This window comes from Hippoglossus hippoglossus, chromosome 6 (assembly GCF_009819705.1).
Source record: "Hippoglossus hippoglossus isolate fHipHip1 chromosome 6, fHipHip1.pri, whole genome shotgun sequence".
Lineage (NCBI taxonomy): Eukaryota > Metazoa > Chordata > Actinopteri > Pleuronectiformes > Pleuronectidae > Hippoglossus > Hippoglossus hippoglossus.
Window position 1 is genome coordinate 16814216 of NC_047156.1, and position 23242 is coordinate 16837457.

The 23242-nt window shown below is 40.9% G+C and overlaps 1 protein-coding gene across 1 annotated transcript; it reads right to left on the bottom strand.

Annotated features, from left to right (window-relative positions):
* Positions 1–258: 258 nt before the first annotated feature.
* LOC117763536 (1-phosphatidylinositol 4,5-bisphosphate phosphodiesterase zeta-1-like) lies at positions 259–16282 on the bottom strand. Its single transcript, XM_034588736.1, has 10 exons — positions 16093–16282; positions 14578–14779; positions 12155–12299; positions 11803–11955; positions 8740–8893; positions 7489–7605; positions 5733–5902; positions 3005–3131; positions 673–822; positions 259–420 (listed from the first exon to the last, which is right to left on the bottom strand). The coding sequence occupies exons 1-10, from the start codon at positions 16280–16282 to the stop codon at positions 338–340; spliced, it is 1491 nt and encodes a 496-aa protein (XP_034444627.1). The 3' UTR covers positions 259–337.
* Positions 16283–23242: the final 6960 nt, after the last annotated feature.

A 23242-nucleotide genomic window follows, 5' to 3' on the forward strand; every position in this document is an offset into this window, starting at 1 on the left:
TCTCATGTGTGATCAACCCCACCTCAATAACTGCAATTAGACTGCATCTATTATTAATTCCGTAATAGAAATGTGTCATCTTCGTTCTTGTCTTCTGAGCCCTGTCAGAACCTGATGGTATTTTCCTCTGCAGCTCACTGTGCACGCTGTAGAAAAAGACTTTTCTCACAATAAAACTGGTATTTATAACTGAGGGAAACTGAGCTTTTTTTGATTTATTTATTTATTATTGTTTGTTGTTGCTGCATCAGCCACGCTTCTTTGTGTGTGTGTGTGTGTGTGTGTGTGTGTGTGTGTGTGTGTGTGTAACTGTGTGTAAGAGAGAGGGAGTCTGTTTTTAGGAATACCAGACAAAGACAAAGAGGGAGGCTGGATCCAGACTGCATCCGTCTCGGGACAGGAGAGGTACCCAGCGGTAGCCTGGAGGTGAAAAAAGAAAAAATTGTTAAATACATGAGCATCTTATATGTATGCACACACTCAGGAGCTTTTTAAGACAAACTGGAGCACAGAGCAGAGACCAACCTTCAGTAACGCTGACACGGTGACTGAAGGGAAATACAATAATGGTCACACAATGTCACCTGATGTAATTTAGCTCTTTTGTTTTTACTCCCCCCCCCCCCCCCCCAACCCTCACCCGCTGCCACTCTCCACGTCTCTGTGACTCACCTTTCTTCAGGCTGCTGAAGGGCAGAGTGTACTGGCCCACAAAGTCACTACTGAGGAAGCCGGTCTGATCTCGCACACAGAAGCGGACGAGGCAGAGCTCGGGGACGCTGATGTTGAAGTTCATGTCGGTGTCCCAGTGAGGAGTCAGAGCTGTAACCACAATTCACCAGATTATTACAACCAAGAACAATTGATGGGTTTAGTTTCTATAATAAATGTTTTACACTGATAATGGATCACATGTATTTGTTTGTTAAATTATATGGTGAATGGTAGCTGGTCTGTATTGATATAGTTCTTTTCTAGTCTTGATGACCACTCAAAGCACTTTACAGAACAGTTTTTGCCATTCACACACAGATTCATACAGGGCATCTATGGACAGCACTATGTGGGCCATTCAGGGCTCAGTATCCAATAGTAACAAACACACAGAAAATGAGAATCTTAGCATCTGTGTTTTATTTCCAAGCTGCAACATTATTCTGCCCTATGATGCGCTGGTGACCTGCCTCTCTGCCAATGTCAGCTGGGATTGGCTCCAGCTCCAATACCCTCAACATGATAAGTGGTGTATACAATGGATGGATGGATTGAACTTTACGATTCTGCCTCAGTGTTTCCTATTCCCTAATGCAACGGTCTACTGCATCATTAACTGGGCCTAATGTACATTCTCTTTAATACACCAATAATACAGACAGATATTAATAAATAATGCTGCAGATGATGCTACTGACAATAGTTGCATTGATTAATTATTATTGATTGACATATTAATTAATGGCTGGATCTCAGCAATGGCCTCTTCTGAATTTGTTTTAAGTGTAACACAGTGTAAAACAGTAGAACGTACAGTTATTTGCTGATATATGTAGTGAAGTAAAAGTGAAAAGTACCTGAAAAAAAATTTACTTATGTAAAAAAGACCAAATTAAATACAGTAATGAGGTAAATGTCCATGGATAATACATGAAAATGAGAAGAGAACACGAAGGTAACTCAGGAGTCTGCTGTGATTCACAACTCATTTCTGATTCAAAGCAATTTGCCCAAGTTCCTCAGTTTTCTTTTCTATCCACATTCATTTGTATTCACAAGTTACCTCATCTCTTTCATAGTGTGAAATGATTTTATGATTTATACCCATGCTCTGCACCCTCCAGGACTTTTTACTATCTCCTCTTTTTTTCTCTCCTTCTCTCCATCTTTGTCTGTTTTCATCAGCAGCCCTTCAACACTGTATCTCTTAATGTTATGTTTGGGTCTTAAGTACGTTTTTGAAAATGCTGGCTCCAAATTAAAGGCGACAGACTGCGTGTTTAAGGCTGATCCACCTAAAATATGAGAGGTCCTTCTAAACCCTCGACAGCTGAGGAATAAGCCTCCGCACTTGAAAGTCTGATTATAGTTACAGTCTTAAAATTTGAGACTCAAACAGTAATTTTCATAGTTATCATCACAAACCAATAAACTAGTCCCAGTCATTATGAACGTTGGTGATACGGAGACGAGATAATTCAGAACAATCTTTGTATGTGTGAGGATCCAACTGGCGCAGTGACTGTCGGCTCCATGTTTCCAGTCTTAGTGGCAAATAATGTGTGACAGAGTTCCCTTCAAAGGAAAAGCACTTCTACATTTTGAAGAATTTCATCAGCACATTTCTCCTCTGAAGCCCAACCGCAGCTTATCAGGAAAGAGTTTTAAAAGGAAGAAAAAGAGGAACTTACAGAAATTGAAAATGTCTGCCGTCATAGAAAAATGACAAGAATCCAGCTTAGTTGGCTTCCATGTTTTCTCTTGGAGGTTTACATTGTACTATGTTATGCTGGCACTTGTTTCCATATGTCTTTTATATTTGCATGTATGGAGATGTCAGAACGTGACTGACTTTAGTGATCCTATGATTTTACCTCAAGTGCTACTATCAACGTTTTTGTCGTTAAGTGAAAAGTCTTTTCAAAGGATTACCATGAAATGTTGTGCAGAAATGTCTTGAGCCCCATATTCATGTCAAAATTTTACAGATACAATTTGTGTGATAGGAACTACCTAAAAGGACTGAAACCATGTCCACTTGTGTGCACTGTGACTATTTAGTTTGTCCCATCTACTAACATGGAGGAGGGAGGGTTTATCCCCTATACTGCAGCTGGCCACCAGGTGACGATTGAGGCACTTTGGCTTCACAGTGCTGTCGTGTCTTCCATCTTTACATACAGTCTATGATCCAAACTCAGAAGACACCTGAGCTGATCCAGTCAAGCTGATTCTTGAGATGCTCTAACAAAACCTATATAAACTCCCCAGTTTGCAATTCAGTACTTACAATTGTTTTTGACAGTGTGTGTGTTTTTTTTGCGGGGTTCAGATGCAATCCCATTAATCTCCACTCTGACGAAGGGGTCCAGAGCTTTGCCGCTCCGGGGAACAGGAAGGTTGGAGCCACTGATCACCTGCAGGTAATCACACACACACACACACACACACAGACGATATGGAGAGTCACATTAGGGGCGTGTAAGAATCCAAGATTTCCAGGAATAAACAATAGAAGGTAAAACAGGAGAGGCGGTAAGAGTAAAGAGGAACAGAGGGGAGAGCTGTAATTATGCGCGGAGAGAGGCTGATCTGCAGTCCTCTCACACTGAGCCTTCCCTTCCTCAGCCCCCGATCAAACACAGACCTGCTGGTACTTATCATGACACGCCCCACTTGGCTCTGATGGAGCTTTACAGTGTCCGGCCCAAAATTACAGTCCCTCTCTTAAAGTCATGCCACAAATACTCAGCAGTCCATGTATACAAACGTGTAGCTGTTTGGATTCAGGATCTGAAAACAGGAAATTCCTTAGACAGTTTGATGATAAATAAACTCATTAAAACTCAAGGGGAAATATTGTTTTCCACAGCCGATGAATAATTGAATGTTTAAATATTGAAAATCCGACCAAGTCACAACACTGAATGCTGCTGATGACACTGATTACCACCGAGTCGAGAGCTGAGGCAAAATGGCAGGATTTTCCCTGAAGTGATCGAATAATACATAGTGATGATGTGAATAAATAAGTGTGTTTTTCCCCCAGGGCAGCCAAAAATCGAGCACAGCACATATGTCAGGCAGTGTGTGTGTGTGTGTGTGTGTGTGTGTGTGTGAGTGTGTGTGTGTGGCCGCGTCTCAAGTGCTTATATTTAACTGCACATCATCATCATCATGAAGTTTTCACTATCACAGGTAAAGCAGAGCCAATACTTAAAGTAGAGGGACTTTTTAAAGCAACACATAGAAGTGGAAAGAGAAAAAATAACCCATGATGCATCACTGGATCCAGCTGAAACATCAGAAAACAGTTTAGAAGTCAGTTTACCAAGATGACAAAAGGATGTTTCTCATTGCCTACTAGCAATGCAAATAATTTAGGTTTTATTTGTTCAGGTTTTGTGATCTGCATGCATTTTCTAACAGCACCCAGACCCAAAGGAGGTAATTGCAGTCACACTCACCGAGGCCCAACAATTCCCATAAACTCTTTTGAAATAATCAACAAATGTCAACATAAACATCCTATCTCGCAAAGTTTAAGGAAGTGATGAAAAATTCCTCGATCTGTCCCTTTGTCCCGATCCACACCAAAATGAAATGGGTTGTATCTAGACTGTTGTCCCATCCTTCCAACACTTTTTGTGAAAATCCATTCCGAGGTTTTGTGTAGTCCTGCAGACAACTAAACACTCAGACACTCAGACAGGGGTGAAAACATAACTCTATTTTTTGTTTTTAACCTTTCCATGAGCAGCAATGACGCTGTAAATCTGTGAACCCACTCCACTCTACACCTTGACAGAAAAGAACAAAACAATATGAAGCACTTTACTGTAGAACTTTGCTTTTAGCCATTTAAGAGAGACTCGCTGCAGCTTTGATGACATCCTGCTCCTGTACCAGTCAAGTTTGGATGCACTTATGATAATTTGCTTTCGGTCTAAAACATCAGCCGAACTAAAATCGTGTTTAAGACCTTGCTGTCAAAAGTTTTTATGAGAGGGTGTGGCTCTGGGAATTTCTTTAACACAGACTTTTTCAACATTTTCATTGATTTCTCAGGGAATGTTGTACTGTCTGTATTTATATAGCCCACTTCGGCATGCAGATGGGGAAGACTGGGATCGAACTGCCGACCTTCTGGTTAGAGGATGACCACTCTGCCCCCTTAGCCACAGCCACCCTCGGCTGTATGAATCTTGATGAAAAAAATCTGCCATGTTTAGGAGACTGATATTTATGAGTGTGTGTGGAACTTGGTGTAGATCTAAATAAAAACCAGGACGTAGTAAAATTATATGTGGTCCCAGGTGTTGTATTGTGGTGGAGACAGATCCCAAAACAGTGACCAATTCAGTTTATGAAGTTTTTTCACTATGATTCACAAGTTGTTATGATCATGAGACGTTCCCTCGTCTCCCTCGTCTGCTGCGACTCCCACGTGATCACAGGCAGTTCCACATATTGTCCTTACTGTACAAAGTCCTGTATATCTTTGAATCCTACCATTATCTTCTGCATATGAGCGAAAATAGTTATTTTTCATGACTGGCCTTATCATATGTGTGACTGTCGTTGTCATGGGGAAACTGAAAAGCTGTAACTCAGTGTGACTGTCTTCACCCTTTGTCACGTGTAAGACAAAGTGCTGCTACTACTCTTTGAAAAGGGGCGATTTCTTAATTGGAACCTGAAAGTGACGGCGTTAGATCGCCCGTCTCTCTCCTCTCCCTTTACTTTCTGACAGAGATAATCTCATTAAACGCAGACACTCTCAGGGAGTTTTAAATCACTGTTGGTTCACAGCATCCGACAGGAAAGCATTTATCTGGGGGGGGGGGGGGGGGGGGGGGCGAGGAGTGAAATGAGCTTCACTACACAATGGCCTAGATTGTGCAGCATAGACATTTATATGCCTGTAAAGCGCACATGCACACAGAGTCCTCTAACATTACACCTTAAATCCATAAATCCCCCCCTGTGTGGATTACGCAGTGTCCAATGCTCTGTACCTTGAGCAGCAGGCGTGTGGCTTTCGAGTGCTGGTTACAGCCGGGATCAAAGCTCGTCTCACTGGACATGAGCACGGCCGGCTTCAGGGTGTACCCGCAGCCCCCGTTGTCCTGGAAACGGCCATTATTAAGGTCCATAGGCAGGCCCAGAGACTGGAAGTTGAGAGCCACTGCAAAACAACACGGGACAGTGTTGGAACGAAGATAGCGAGGAGCCACAGAGCAGAGGCAACAAAACAAACTAAAGACCAAAGCTTGTTAAAAATAAAATGAGCTGCATGAGATGATCCGTCTTTTCTGCAGAAGGGAGCTAAACTACACAAAGACTCCAAATGTTTACACAACAATGGTGTTTATTGCATCAGGGAGGTGTTCAAAGTCAGTAACTGCAGTGAGAGCATGTGGAGTGGGGTTTTTCTGCAGTGCCAACGCTCGAGTGTCGCCATGTGTGCTGCAGAGCTGTGCTGATGAATTATGGTTCGCCTGGAATAACATCAATAATGCAAATATTTAATTTTGTCCTCGCTAACACATTGCAATGCGTACATCTTCCATGCATTTCACAGGATCCCAGGTTCTACTCATGTGAGAGGAACTGATCATCCAGGCTGCTGCTCTGTACCAGCCTCAGTCTGCTTATCGATCAGCACAGCACTGCATCAGCGTCAGTGGTTGATTGATGGTGATGGATGAAGAGGATGTGTGAAGGCAGAGTGAGTGACAGGGACACTGGCCAGGGGGTGGAGACTTTGAGCTTGTGGGTGAATGATGCACAGGTACTGTATGTCATGTGCTGGAGTGAAACCTAGTCCTCATGCTGGATGCTTAAATAATAATCGTTGCACAAAATTTAAATAAATTCGCACCCAGACGTTGATGCAATATATAAATAAATACATCGAGGAGGGTGCAAAGTGATTTGGAAAAGGTGTGATGAGGACGAGTCCCTGTGAAAAGACAGATGAGGTGGTGGTTCGGGCTGTGGACTGGAAGGAAATGTTCTTTTCTCTGATGATCTACAGGACATTTAGTCAATTTGTTCCCTTTAAGGTTTGACAGTTTCAGCACTTCATTTCACTCCATCTCATAAGCTCATAATGGATTGTGTTGATTGTTTTGTATGTGTCTAGAAATTTTTGATTTCTTTTTAAAGTGAACCATCAAATTATAGCAAAATTCCTTTTTTTATGTTGTTTTGATTGATTGATATTTTCAGGGTTTTACTTTCAACCCAAACCGATACATGGTTTGACAGAATGTATGAAGAGCTTCAGGGAAATGTCATTGCCCCTTTTAAAGTTGCCATTTATTATCAATTATATATGGTTATAACTTTTGAAGAAATTATTTTATTGCCAATTTATATATCAAGAAATTAAACACTAATATTTTTAGCAGTTTAGTTTTATTTATTTGGGTTAATGTATGTATAATTAATCTATTTATTATTTCATGAGGATATTTACTACTTAGGTCCAATTAATTGAATTTAATGAATTTAATTAAATGATTTATAACCCTTTCCATGACTTCTACCATCTTTCATAACTGTATATAAAATAATACCACATTCACTACAAAACATTTTGCTCTAACTTTCTACTTATGTAAATCTGTAAAGGTTCAGCAAAAGATGTTAAAATCTGTATTGTTGCCAGGTTACAACAATACTTATCGTACACACAGTCATGTGTGTGTTGTGTGCTCTCTGCCCTTTTATACAGAGGCATCGACTCTCTGTCTCTCTCCGACTCACCAAGCTGAGAGCCCACGTTCCAAAACTCCTGAGGGTTGTAATTGGACGAAGACGTCCTGAAGGCCGCTGGGTAAATCCTGCTCAGGAACTTCTGGTTGTGCCGAACAAAATCTGCACCTGAGAGAGTCGACACGCAAAGTTGAAAAAGGTCAGACGTCTCCTCTCACACATACGTGTTAATGAGGGTTCATGAGTTCATTCTGACTTGTTCCCAGTGACGATGTAACGCTGTGATCCTGTGAAAACAAGTCTATATTTAGCTCAGCCAAGGAGGTTATGTTTTCACCCCTGTTCTTTTGTTTGTTGGCTTGTAAGCAAGATTAAACTAAAACACATTTTAGGATATAGTATAGGTCAGAGAGGAACCTATTAATTTGCTGCAGTTCTGGATTTCTTGTGTGAGATGGGCATTTTTCAACATTTTCTTTGATTTCCCAGGGAATAATTCATAGGTCTTGTTGAAAAATATTGCATTTGGGGAACCAATAACTATGACTGTGTGGTGCAGCTTGATTGAATTTAAAGAGACTGTTGGGCCTTGTCGAAGACATTTTAGCTTTTTTATTTCATCAGCGGAAACAGGATCCTGTAAATGAGATCATTCTAGTGATCAAGTGTCAAATGGATCGGGTTTCCGCTCCTGAATAACTATCTTCATTCTGGATAGAATTGGAAAAAACCGCAGCCACTGCCTGTATGTGATCGTTTCCCTGCGGGGTTTGACAATGACAAGAGACTACAGTTTTTTTTTTTATAGCTTCACAGTAGATGAGGCTGTTCATCATCCCTGACAACCAGGCTAACCAGCTCATAATGTGTCTTAGTGTCTGAGAAGTTTCATTTCTCCTCAGCAGAAACAGATTTCATTACTCTACATCACTGTGTTTCTCCAATATACTGCCGCACAGCAGAGTGATGACAGTTTAACTGATTATCAGTTGATCCAAACCTCTGTGGGCTCTTTTTACTTCCCCAACAGTGGGACTATTTCTGCCTCATTTCCTGAATTGTACTCCCCTATGTCGTATATGTCATGTTGAATATGCATTTACTATTGTGGAGGTTTATGGCCTTGGGTGTAATTGCATTTCTTGTCAAAAGAGGGACTTTCAGCTCAATGTGATAATAAATCATGTGAATCCGCTGGGCTCATCAAAATGATATTTTCTAATATTTGCAATCAATTACACTCTGTCAAAAAATGCTCATTTCCCTTGTGTCATGATTTCAAATCAATAAGTGACAGTTTACCTGAGGCTCTGGCTAGCTTGTGTGCTTTCTTCTCTGCCGTAGACGTATTCTCGTAGCAGGTCTGATTGTCCTTAGAGTAACTGAAGCTGAAAAACTTCACCGACTTCGTGTATATGACCAAGTCAGACAAAGCTTTGGCCACCACCACCTCCTTCTAATCATTTTAGGATAGAGAGAAAGACAAACCAAAGATAACATTCACCAAACAACAACAAATAGTTCGCATTTAAATACTTCCTTTTCATCCAAAATCTCTCTGTGTCTCAACCTGTTCTTGCCCTCCCTGACTTACTTTCTTCTTTGGCCCTGCCTTTCTCGGACACCAGAACTTTGACGTGGATTGAAACTCCTCGTCCTCCTCATCCTCCTCATCGTCATCCTCGCTTTCATCTACGCTCTCCTCTATCTCTGTCCCTGATGCATCTTCTGCCCTATTCTGAGGCTTGAGCTTTTTATTCTTGATGAGGATTTTATACTTCAGGTCCTGGCGTCCCCACAAACACACATATACTTTGGTATGAATTCACATCAAAATAAATAAATGTTGGGTTATCTTGGCACACACATTTACATCCAACTCATAAAAGCATCACATAGATGTGTTTTCACATTCACATTGTGTAATGCTTTCACCCAAAAGCCTGCGCCTGCTTGTGCTTAGATTTTGTAACACTACACCTGGCAAATCTAAGCACAAGCAGGGGCTAAGATTTGCTCTGCTTGTGCTCAAACTGTGCGCTTGCACTCAGATATTTTGTTGTTTGGACTTCCTGTGCTCCAGCTTCAGCTCTTTTCCTCGCTGTCATGCTGCTTCTGTGCCCGCGTGAAACATCTGCTCTTGCTGTTGGTCTTTTTAATTTCCAATAAAAAATAAAAAAAATTCTGTCAAAATTCCCTGATCAATAGAATTTCAGGTGTTGACAACTAAAATCTGAGCACAAGCAGGGGTTATTTGAGTGCAAGTGAAGGGCTTTGAGTAAAAGCATTGCAAAATCTGAACGTGAAGTCCTGCTCTCAAACTGAAAGAACACACTCCTGGATAAAGATGGAGGAAAGAAAACCACCCTCATGGTTTGACACAAAGTCTTTTAGATACATTCACATCACACAGCCGGGTATCCCATTATAAAGAAGGAAAAAGCAGCAGGTCTATCGAATCACTGAACCACACATCTGCTGCTGCATTTCACCACCGCAGCTCCAAATCTGTTGGTAATCTATAGGTCTCTCTCCGCAGATGAGCAGCAATATGCTAAAAGTAAAAAAAAAAGTCAGGTCTTGCATTTGGAAGCAGCTCTATGGTGATCCACACCACAGGAAGTCACACATACTGCATGCACAGGCAAAATATGCAAAAATGATTACAGCTCTGTCGACATTAACAACCAATAAGAGTCCATATAGTTTGGAAATTACAAGCTTCAGAGCTTCTTTTGGCTCTGCACGCTTTCATTTTTCATTGCCGTTACACAAAATGATACAGTCTGGGATAGAGGGATAGAGGGATAGAGGCTTTGCTTATGTTGGTGTAATTTAGGATTACACATGAGGTTCTTGAAGAGAATTCCATCACATTACACCAGTAAACAGCCTTATTTTTGCTCAATTTTAAGCTTTCAAATGGGCAGTAGCACCGATGTTTTTAGTTGAACATTTGCACCTTCATACTCCATTCCGAGCACCGAGGTCGACCAACCTGATGCTTCATAAAGGTGATGAAAAATAAAGGTGAGGCCTGGGTCTTTGCAGTGTCTGCTCTGAAACAGTTTACCTCTTCACGTCAGAACTGCTCAGACCCTTTAGCAACATTTAAATCATTGCTAAAGACTCACTTCTTCTCACTGGTTTTTAAATTCTGGTTAAGTTTGAGACCTTGACTTCATCTGCTATCATACAATGCTTATAATCCCAAATATTTATACAGTTTAACATTGTATTCATCCATCCATTGTCTTCTGCTAATCCGAGCTCGGGTTGCGGAGGTAGCCGGCTAAGTAGGGTACCCCAGACATTCTTCTCCTTAGCCACGCTTTCCACCTAGTCCTGGGGGTACCCGAGGCGTTACCAGGCAAGATTGGATATGTAATCCCTCCAATGAGTTCTGGGTTTTCCCCTGGGTCTCCTACCTGTTGCCCAGATTATTTGCCCAGTAAACCTCCAGTGGTAGCTGCCCAGGAGTCATCATGACTAGATCCCCAAACAACGCCTTCTGTCCCCTTTCGACATAAAGGAGCAGTGGTTCAACTCCAAGCTCCCTCCGGATGTCTGAACTCTTTACTCTATCTCATAGGCTGAGTCCAGCCCCCCCCCCCGACAGAGAAAAGAGAAAAGTCATTTTGGCCGCTTGTGCCCGTGATCTCTGAGTGGGAAAGCAATGAAAACTTCAAGGCATTGTGTTGGTTCAGCTGACATAATTGGGTGGTAACTAATTTGTGTGAAGCTGCATGGATGTGACACTAACTCAGCATTGCTGGGTGTTCAGACTAAAAAGCTCTGAGGCTCCTATGTAAGCCCACCCTTCCTGAAAGATAAATATATATATATACATGGGGGAGATATATTGTATGCACAGTCAGGATAAAACTATAACTATAACTCATTTTTGCAGTAAAAGTAGCACAAGTCAGAGGCAGCAGAGAAACACACTCTCAGAGAAAAACCTTTTCATCCTCCTCGTCATATTCAACAGACTGCTCCTGTTTCAGATTAATCTAAATGAAGAATCCGCTCAAGTGCTTAAGCATGTTCAAAATGATGGACACTTCTTGGGATCAATCGCTTCACGTTAGATTTAGTGAAATTCCGCGAGATTAAAGAGGCTCGCAGACGTCCACCCCAGCGCCCCGGAGGAGGAGAGAGGCAAAGGAAGCCTCAGAGAGGGACTAATGAGGCCCTCTGTGCCGATGAAAAGGTCTCGTTTTCCCTTATTTCCTGTGCTACATGACAGATGATGAGGATCCGTGCGTAGAAACACCATCATTTCTCTATATGCACCAGCGGCTCAAACATTAAACACACATTCAACTTCATATTCAGATAGCCATTGCTTCCTCTGAGTCTTACATTTGGGCTCGGGAGGTCTCCAGTGGTCAGATGATCCAAGGGAGCTCTCAGCAGCTTCTCCCCCAGGATAGAGATGAGGTACTGGGCCATGACCTCTTGCTGCTCCTGGGAGCAATGGTTTTCCAAAGACAGGATCACCGGGAAGGCAGACACCTGTCAAGAAATAATACCTGATTAAAATAAATGATTCAATCCCCTATTTCTAACAATTAACATCAACCTTGACACAGAGAATTGCAAGAAAAGCTTTACTATCAGAGCAAATGCAGCTCAATCACGGTGGACAGTGAGGTCGATGCCTGGGGCAGCACTCGAGGAAATACAGGCCCTGTAACATGGTGTGTGATGTTACCTCGAAGGCATGTTGCTCCACTGTTTTGATGACATCCCTAAAGAGAATCTTTGTGGTCAGGGTGTGGCCGTGGTAGACGACAGGCTCCATATCTGACCCATCCCAGCAGTCAATCTCCAGACAGCGACAGCCTTTCCTCAGAGCACTGTGACACACACACACACACACACACACACACACACACACACACACACACACACACACACACACACACACACACACACACACACACACACACACACACACACGCACATGAATATACATACAGAGATACTTAGCTGTGGAGAGGCTATAAAAAGTACGTCTAATGTACTGTGTGAGAAATGAAAAGGGAAGCGGAGAAAAAACAACTAAGCAATTTTCTCTCCAACACAAAATCTTTCATAGTTCGAGTCATCACAACAACATCCATACAAATTGTATCTGAATAATCTATAATAACACTGAAATATAATTATTTCTTACAACAGCTTTTGCTGTCCCATTTCCATTTGTTTAGATAAATAGTATGGTCAGGTTTATATAGTATAGAATATATAAGATATGTAAGAAAAATCTTTCTGTTAATCCCAATGCAATGATACATTTTCTTGCAACTCTGATGCAACGGTATATCACCCTTTAACTTTGAACTAATCCAGCCTTTTCTACCAGTTTATTTCTGTTTAATATTGAAATAACAACACACAGGTCCATGTAAGTTGTGAGAGACTATACCTCTAATCTCAGTTGTGTTTTTCTAGAGTGACAGAAATGTCACAACAATCGTTTCATTCTTAATTGTACATTTTACAATATAACTGCTTTATGAGTGTTGTTTAGCATAGTCAAAGTTTTATATTGTAGTTGTTTAATGCATTTCAGAGAATGGAGGATCTACAGAAAAGTAGATGAAGAAAAAACAAACCACTCACGTCTTAGTGTTCAGTCTGCAGCTAGAGGTGGGAAACAACTAGCTTAGCATAAAGACTGGAAACAGGGGGAACAGTTATCCCAAATGTTCAATATGCCTTAATTTAAATGTCACTAACACAGTGCACCGGGATTGTCTAATCAATACACAAACTGAAAGGTAAAGAAGGTTTATTTGTTGTCAAACATTGTAGTCACTCCCCTGAGGCTTGACACTGCATACGTGTGAGCTATCTACAGCTAATGCATACACAGTTTAGTGTTTGGGTACCAGACCCGAGTCCATTAGGATCCATCTGGACCTGACGAGTCAGGCTAGGTTCTGACTAAAATGATTGGAATGATATTTGGGTTTGGTCACGTTGGCTGGGCTTTCTACTTGATTTCTTGCACTGCACGTGTCGGTAATCGGGGTCTACGGTCAGACTTGATGGTTTTTCTCTTGTGCTCAGTCAGGTTCTGACAGAAAGCTGCAGCCTGAGCCGTCCTCCAGTACAGTTGGTACATACGGGACAAAAACACCCGGCAAAAACTGCTCCTTTGTCAAATTAGCATGAACAGTATAGAGCAACTTTAGAGAGACAGGGGAACTGTGTCCCTGTGCTTCTATTCTTAATGCTAAGCTAGGTTGATCAGCTATATGCTTTAATGTTTGTGACATTACAGTGGTATGAATATTTTGTTTACGGTTTTTGCAATCATTTCAGGAAATAATAATTATATAATACATTTCCTGTGTATGTATTTCTTGTTTCTAAATATAGAAACAAGGGGGTGGGGGGTGGGGTAGCAGAGTAAGCAATGCCAGGATCCCCATTTTAAGCTAATAAGTCATTGTCAGTCATCTAATGCTCACTCCTCATTTCTCACTTGCCAATTCCACATTTCACAAGGATTTTGTGAATCATGTTATTTTACTTTCTTCACTCTTCCACCTGTGGGCTTGAGGAATAAATAAAAAACATCCCCTGGTCCCTGCCTCTTCCCTCTATCCCCTCGAGGTGACTCTTTCATCATCTAAGTAAACCAGAGCCTCCAGGCTGCTGGGTTGGAGCGCTCAACTCTGCCCACCAGTCAGGTCGCTCAGCACTTTCACAGGGACCATAAATACAGCACTTCTGCTGCCATCAGCCCCTTTTGTAATCACCTCCATTGTCCCATAATAGGACCACAGCAGTTTCACTGTCTGCCTCAGAGTGGGTCAATGACATGAGAGGAAAATTAGATTATCTAGATAACACACATGCAGGTTTGGAGGAGAGACCTTCAAGCGAGGATCACTGGAGGAGCATTTTAGATCTGTATCATTTTTAAATTGACCTTATCATTTGTTTTGACTGAGATCAAAAAGTAGATTGATGCATTATCCAGGATTTAGCTGATGTTGGCTGATTGTCAAATTTAATCCATGTGCAATTTGATACATGGCACAGATTAAAAAGAGGTTAAAAGTTCATTTTGACGAGTAATGGGGGTCATGTTCTCTGGCTCTGCTGTACTGCACTTCCTACCAAACATAAGCATAGAGGTGGCTTTTTCCTACGAGCTGGTCTCCAGTCAGGTAGGTGTTGTGTGATGTGGAGATGAAGTAGCTGCTGAGAGGCTGATCCATGTCTTGGTACACGGATCTGTGGGTCTGGTCGAACACGCAGCAGTCTTTGGACTCCATGTACCTGAGGAATCCCTCAAATGTCATGGACCTGCTTTCTCTGGCTGGAGGAGGAGGAAGGAGCAGAGCAACACTCAAGTCAGAATCAGCATCAGTTCCTTTACCCACTGCAAAAAAAGTTTTAAAAACAGAAGCAGACTACGTTTTCCCAGTGTTGCCAGATTGAAACAATCAAACGGACAACAAGCATAAAGGCACAAGCTGGTGTTTAGCAGATGTTTAGCACACAGTGTTTACAATGGTCACCATCCAGCAAGTTTACCAGCTAATATAGTAGCACAAGACACAAAGTAGGTTTGTGGTAATGTAAGTGTTGGAAGTATTTAAACTTGAACTGCTGAAGGGACTAAGAAAAGTTGTAGAAAGAGTATAGTGATAATCCCAGTTGACATTGTTGCCACCCTGACACAGGGCTGATATCCAGAGTCAACCAATCACACTTAACTTTCACACCTACAGACAATTGCGGGTCTCCAATTCATCTAAACTACTTTTTTTTACTGGTTATGATTTCAACTATCAAAGACACATTTTCAGTAATGGTTTTTTGTCAAGACGAAGTCACATTGGATAACAAAAGAGTAAAAGTATCCCAGGTGTACTGTAAATCTCTCCCGACTAAATAATCAGTTCAGAAGATCAGCAACATCACTGAAACAGTTACAGGTACAAAACTGCAAACACAAAAACTTGAGATAAATTACCTGCATCTCCATGCAAGGACCATAAACTGTAGAATCATAAAGTTACTGAGCCTAAAACAAACCTTTCTAATAGGTCATTGCAGGAAAAGCAAAGGTTTAATCGATAACATTAAAACCAATTGTAGATTCAAGAGTATATAAATAATATATACTATAAATACTATAAATACTATAAATATAAAGTATAAGGTATATGTATACTGGTGCTACATGAGCTTTAAAAAATCTTCTTGATACCCTCTCTTACTCAAAGATTGCACCATGTAGTGAATAAATGTGTGGTTATGCTGCAGCATCGACTAGTTGTTGTGAGCTTTGTGTTGTTGTTTTGACAGTTTTTCTGTTTGTGGCTGTATAAATGATTCCACAGTGCACTGGGCCTGAGACAGCATCTGGTCTACTGGTCCACTGACGTGCCTGATTCCTCCATTTTCCTTCTGTCATTTCAGCCTCTTGCCACTGGGCTGATACAGCCAATCACTTTGTCTGCCAGACACCACTGGAGCTCAGATCTGAACTCCTCTTCCAGCTAAATTAGTGTGATTACGTGACAAAGCTTTATAGTCCTCAAAGACTATACAGTCATGTTCTCTGCCCATATAGTAATTAGCAGCATGCAGCCTGACATGTCACATTGTTCTCCCTTCACTCACCCGTCTCTTCAATCTCATATCTGTCAATCAAACTCTCTGCCGTCTCTTGGTTTGCTGTGAGCTCCATCTGCTTCTCGTGGAGGAACCGGACGAGGTCACAGGCAGGCAAAGTGGTCTGGCCTGAGGCGTAGCATTCGTACAGATGCTGGATTTCAGTTCTCCTGGAGGTGGGGGGCTTGTTTCTCTTCATCTTGCCCTGCACACATAAAAACCTCTCAATCCATTGTCACTGATCCTGGAAAGTTATTCTTTAGATTGTTTCACATCCTTCCTTTTCCTTTAGTTTCTTGCATGAAATCATCTTATCATTTTTCTGCAAGGCTTAATATAACTTGAATTTAAATCATTTAAAGCACAATACTTAAAAATAACCTTCACCATGGAAGTTATGTTTATGTCTATTTGTTTGTTTGTTTGTTTGTATTTGTCATGAAAGGTTACACAAAAACAACATTACAGATTTCCACGAAACCTGGCGTAAGAATGTGCTTTGAGTTCGGGAAGAACCGATTAAATTTTGGTGCAGATCGTGACCAGAAGGCGGATCCAGGATTTTTAGTTTTCACTTTCTTTAACATTAGGAAATGCAGTGTCCAACATTTTCATTGATTTCTCAGAGAATAATTCATGGATCTTGATGAAAAAAATCAAGCTTATTTAGGGGACTGATATTTACGAGTGTCTGAAATTTGGTGCAGATCCAATTAAAGATCCAGATCTAGTAAATTTAAATAGGTGGACTGTTGGGTCTTGGCAGAGTTATGTGCTTTACTGAGTGCCACTCTTGTTTGTATTGTCATGTTGGAGATATTAGACACAGCGCATCACTTGCACTCTATAAATAAACAGGAAATACTGAAAAGCAATGTATGTGTGCATGAAACACATCCCAGCATTTACTTGAATCTTTCTCTGCATGAGAGAGAATAAGTCAGGGCTTCTCCCTTCCTCTCAGCCTCCACCCATCTCTCCCCCACACCCACTGCACCTCTTCTATCGAATACAGCGAGGTCTGTGGGACTTTCTTATTTCGGTCCCTCTCTGGTTCTTGTCATTCCTCTCAGTCGGTGAGAAAAAAGTGTCTGTGACTTTCTCTGGCTTTGTCTGTGTCTCTCATACCTGTGCCCCTCCATACCTTTCATCCCTCTGTTCTGCAGCCTGTCATAGTTCAGTCATATGCCTATAAGCCAGTGCTACCTGGGAACCCGGCAGTTGGACTCAACTGCTGCATCTGCCGCCTCAGAGTGAGCGAAACAAAGCAACCAACTGATCTTCATTAACCTGTCATGTCAGTGGCAGAAACTGTAACTGAACCAAGAGATCCCTGTAAAGTGGTCCTCTGTGTTTAAAACCACTAATAGTTGACCAGAAACATCATACATCTTTCACAAGATAAGATAAACATCTCTCACACTGAGTACACTATTGTATCCCAACCTGGAAACCACTCTTACTGAGGAAAGGATTAGCTAAATACAACAGCTACAATGTCAGTTAAACTGAAATGTTAACATGAAAACACAAAAAAGACATCATGTAAACAACAGCCTACCTCAGATATTAATGCTCCCAGAGCCCCTGTAATGTGGATGTTTAGGAGGTAAACAGGAAATCAGCAGGTCGTGAAAATACTCTTCCAGTAATATGCTTCTTCCAGCAGGGCTCTGAGGAAGTACACAAAATTGTTGCCATGGTAACGAACATTCTGATTCTGGGGATGCTGTTTAAAAAAGATCACAACTGCTCTACACATGACTCTTTCTGAGGTATGGCAGAGAAGGATTGTGTTTTCTACACAATTCTTTTCCCCAGACATGAGCAACACTCATGATTGAATAGAATATGTGAAGAAATTATTTTTACCCTCATATATCCGTGTCTGTGACACAAATACACTTTTTGAAATGTATTTTCTTTTTACCCATTGTCCAAACATCCATTTTTACCAAGCTTTTAATTACAAATAGGTGGAGTCTATAGGGTTGGCGGTGCCACCACAGTCACCATCTACTATGTCTTGACTCCTAAGGACTTTGTTGATGCCTTAACATTGATATCAAGCATGTCAGGTAGAAATTGTAATTTGCTCCCTAGTTTTTAGGATCAATTCTTACAAACTGAATCCCATCAGCCTCACTTGTACACTGTGTTTGCTACAGGCAAATGTTAGCTCACTAAATTAAGATGTTAGACACAGTAAATGCTTTATTCACACAATGTTGGCAGAAAGAAAAAAAAATTCTTCCAAATGAGGGTTGTTCATTCATCGCTGCTCGTGTTGTGGTCACACCAGATAAAAAGCCGGAATCAGATAGGGCTACATTGACTGAATTATGCGTTTGTAGCAGGGCAATAAGATGTAAAGCCAGATACAAAATAAATCATATAGCTCCTTTAAAATGAACAAAATTGATTATGTTTGTGTTAATAGCTATTGGATGTTATTTTGCTGTAACTTCTAGCTCTGGTGCATTCGCCACCATTTTGCTGACATTTTATTTACAATGTCTCGAGTTTTTCTCACTCATCACTTTCAACTCAAAGCTAAAACAATATGACATATGGGACCACTGCTTTAAATCTCATGAACATCAATATGTTAGTATTGTCATGAGCTTATTAGCAGCCTCAGAGAGATGCTTAGAGTTCTTATAATCTGCTATTACACTTATATGCATTGTGTAATTGCCACTAGGTGAGAACAGCACGTATGTACTCAGCCGGAAAAAATGAAAGAGCTGTGGAAGTTTGCAACTGATCACAATAAATGAAATGCCCTTTGTCGAACCCATTTGAATCTTCATCTGGAGCCCTGATATTCCTGAACAGGGTAAATGTATTTTCTAAAAATCGTGGCCACTATCCATCAGTTTCTAAGTTGTTGAAAATCTAAATCCACATGGACACAATTTTTTTTAATGATTTTTATTTGATTTATTATCGTATTTAAACAACCAAATGTAGATGAATGAGTTCAGTGAGTGTTGCCTGAAGAAATTGCTTGTGGTTTCCCACGACAGCATTCTAAATTGAAGCAGTGGCAGTCTGCTGTAAGTGCTCCTCGGTGAACTAAGCTGCTGTCGGGACTTCATGCAAATAAACGCACACAGTCTGGGGAGCAGTGGAGACTCATTTCACTGGTACTAATGGTATGGAATAAAGCTCACATCTTTAAAAAATATCAAAGCCTCAGTGGATGAAATTGCGACTACAGAATAAAAACTAATTTATGCATAAGTTCGGTGATGGTGAAAAAGAAAAAAGTCCACTGGTTCTGTGATGGCTGTTTTAGCAAGTTTGACAGGAACTTCCTCTCTGGTTATCAGAGTAAATCTGAATGTTATTGGTGTGGCGTGAATCACTGGTGCACAACAATAGTTATTGCCTAGTCATAGTCCAGCAGAGTCATTCCTGTCCACCAGGCTGTAATGGTTTGGCCTGGAGCCTGTCAGAGCCATTGGGCAGACAAGTTTGATGTGATAATTCCCAGGCAGCGAACATGAAGCCCTGTATATGGCTCTTGTCTCTGCCTCACTGCACCTCTCTCCCTCCACGGTTGGTTAGTCGGACTCATTTGGGAGCAGAGTGTACTTTTGTATGTAAGCTGTCAGTTTTTGCTTATGTGATTCTGTGCGTATTGTGAGGGTCGATGGTGGATAAAAGATCAGATGTCCAAACATGTGTTCGTGGAGCTTCTACATTTCACATGGAGCTTGGATGCACCAGCTCATTACTGCACCGTCTGTGCTGCTCATTGTACGACGATCAGATCACTTTCCTCCGTATCACAGTTTGATGGTCAGAGATTGTGGTGCTTGTCTTAACTCAGAGGTTAAGTTTGATCCTGCGGCAAAGGCATAACCAAAACGGCACCTCTTCAAATGCTTAAGAGAAACCCGGCTGAGACATGTGCTCCTTTTTTAAATGTGACCTGAACTGTGACTGGGATAGGTGGGTGGGGGGCAGACCATGTTTCCTTTTGACAGTGCGTTTCCCAGCTGGATTTTCACCGGCTCATTGGGTATTCGTTGGCCCATTGGAGTTTTGAGTCAGGAAGCAGAGAGCCAATGGTAATGCCTGGTGTCAGGGGATAACTGGGAAACTGGAAAGCTGTGAAACAACCAGAACTCTGACACAGACAAATATATTCATTCACTTGTCCATGGTCTTTCCCTAAACATTAGTAGTTGGAGCATATTAAATAGAATTTTCATAGGTTGCACATTTTACAGATAACTATAATATAACATTAAATTGTTCTGCTAATTAAAATGTAATCCAATCGACATTACCTTTCCTACAAATGTATTTTCTAGTTGCATATGAATGTAAGTGCTGGGAGACAGGACTGCAGACTGGCTGTTTATCAAAATAGGGAAGCACTTGTAAAATTGAAGGGATTAAATGGATATAACCCACACAAAATACACTTACACCCATCTCCCACGCAGATGCTCATTGTCATCCACACACACACACACACACACACACACACACACACACACACACACACACACACACACACACACACACACACACACACACACACACACACACACACACACACACACACACACACACACACACACACACACAAAGTGCATGCTGGCAGAGTTTGTTGCCAGCTGGTTGAGGAAGATAATAGTGATGGGCTCATTATTATGAATGAATGGCTTTATGTTCTGGATCTGTCTCCTCTTTCTTAAGTTTCCCAGCAGAACTTTGCCATCAGGAAATCCCAGACTTCCCAGAAATCCTTTTTAACAGCAAAACAAAGGAGTTTCTTTAATTTATCTTTAAAAAGTTTATATTTAATTCAAAAATCTGGGGGAAATGATAAAAGACTGTGGGATCTTGTGTTTATGGAGTATAAAAAATCAAAATTCATAGCTGCTTAGTATTCTTGCTACTTCATTCTCGAGACATTGCTATAGCCAGGAGCGACTGGCCATCTGTTTAGAGAAAATCACCATCCAGCAGCGTTCATGTTGTGGAGGCAACAGAATCCTCGTTCCCTGACAGAGTGTGGAGAGAGGCGGGCAGTTGGTTATTAGGAGAGATCCCTGCCAGGGGAAATCAGTGAGTCAAGCAATGGGGCAGAGATGTTCATTTGTTATTCAGCTCAGGACGGAGACAATAATACAGATATAGATCCAATCCTAAGGAATGTGTGACACCGATGATAACTCGCATACAGCACGCGGGATGCCGACGTGTTGTGACAGGTCGTCCATATGCAGCTCACGCCACTGATGATAAATATTACACAACATGAATTTGACAAAAGAAAGAGAAAAGCCTGAAATCTGGGGATTGAGTGGCTGCAGGTTGTTACCGCACATCTCAAATAGCACCACCTCTCTTTTTGACAGACACTTTGCTTTTCTCCTGGCAGGAGACATGGGGAAATGTTTTACAGCTGACAGAGCTAACCTTTTTCTTATTGTGCATTTTCTAAAATAGACTCGTAAGCCACTTATATAATGAACGGACAGACACTTTGCAGAAGAGTATGTGCTGCTCTGAAGAGTGCAAATTTAATTACTGCTGTTAAACGTTATTGCATGATTTGGAAACTTTTGCTGACTGTTGTTTTAATTATCTCAGGTTGCAGCCGATGTGCAATGAGCCCCAGAAAATTACATATCCTCTTTCAGTCAGTGCCATCCCGACAGCCATGGGAGATTAATTGGTGACTTTGAGCCTCACTGACTGCCAAGAGCGATGTGAAGGAAGAGCCTCCCCCCTGACCGAGGAAATGGACCGTTTAGCTTTCTGTTAAGGTTCACATCTCCTCTTTAGTTAGCATCAAAACTCTCTATTAGATAGCTTGTTCTAGATTGTAAATACTGATATTGTTTGTGATAAATCAATTAAGCGTGTGTAACTTCAGCAGCTAGGGGTCTCTCGGTCAAAAGACCTAGTTTGATGATGTTGTGAAGCAGCGTGGGATCTTGGTCTTGTTGTCTTCACCACTATTTCATATTTTAGTAAGTTTATTTGTTCGGTGAATCCCCAATATCCAAACGGATCAAGGCCCAGTACGTAGCATGGTGCAGTTAATTTGCTAATGTTGCTGCTTTGGTCACTTTTATTTACTTCTAAGCATCCACCTGAGTATCATAACACCAGCCTGGAGCGCTGCTAGTAAAGTCCCTTGACAGGAGCTTTTTTTAAGGGCCCAGGAACAGCAGATATTTATTGCATATTTAAGGGCCTCTCTCGAGCCCCGGGCCCCCGAATCACTCAGGAATAAAGCCTACATACAGATTTTATACTGTGAATATCTCCCCGAAAGGTTCTCAGCGATTTTTTTAATCTAAACTTATATTAAAATAAAATGAATATCTCTGGCCTCAGCATACTTTAATGATAAAATTTGCATTACTCTCACTACCACTATTTTTATACGGGCAATTCCACAGACATATGAATAATTAATCAGGATATATGTGATTTGGTTATTTTTTAATTTCTGTTAACAGATACTTTCATACAGAGTATGAGTACAGAGTACAGATACAGAGTTTTCAGAAAATAATTGTGTTGACACGCAGAATCCAACAGGCTGTCAGAAAGTGCTCTATGGAAGTGAACTGTAAAGATATATAGTGAGGAAGTATTCATATTTGAGTGTAATGCTTGTGTGTGAGAAACATCAGCATTACAAAAGGAAATATCATCCATATGTATCACACAGCACAGCAGTGACAGGAAAATCAAGGCAATGGTGACTGTGTATCTTTATATATCTCCTGTGTTATAAGTGAACATCTGCGCCATTTCTGAAAAGTAGCTGCATCAAGAACAACTAGTGTCGAGGGGATAATTAAAGGACACCACCTGTGTGTCTGCATCCTCTCAAGTGTCTGGGATTCAGTATAATTATAGCCATTTAATGCAGAAGTAATGTACAGTTTACTTCTTTCAAATGACCCTCCCTGTCTCACTGAATCAGATATATAATAATAATAATAATAATAATAATAATAATAATAATAATAATAATAATAATAATAATAATAATAATAATAATAATAATAATAATAATAATAATAATAATACTTTATTTCTATAGCACTTATGCAAACAAAAATATGAAAGAATAAAATACAAAAATATGATGTGTCACAAGGCAAATCTTTCTAAA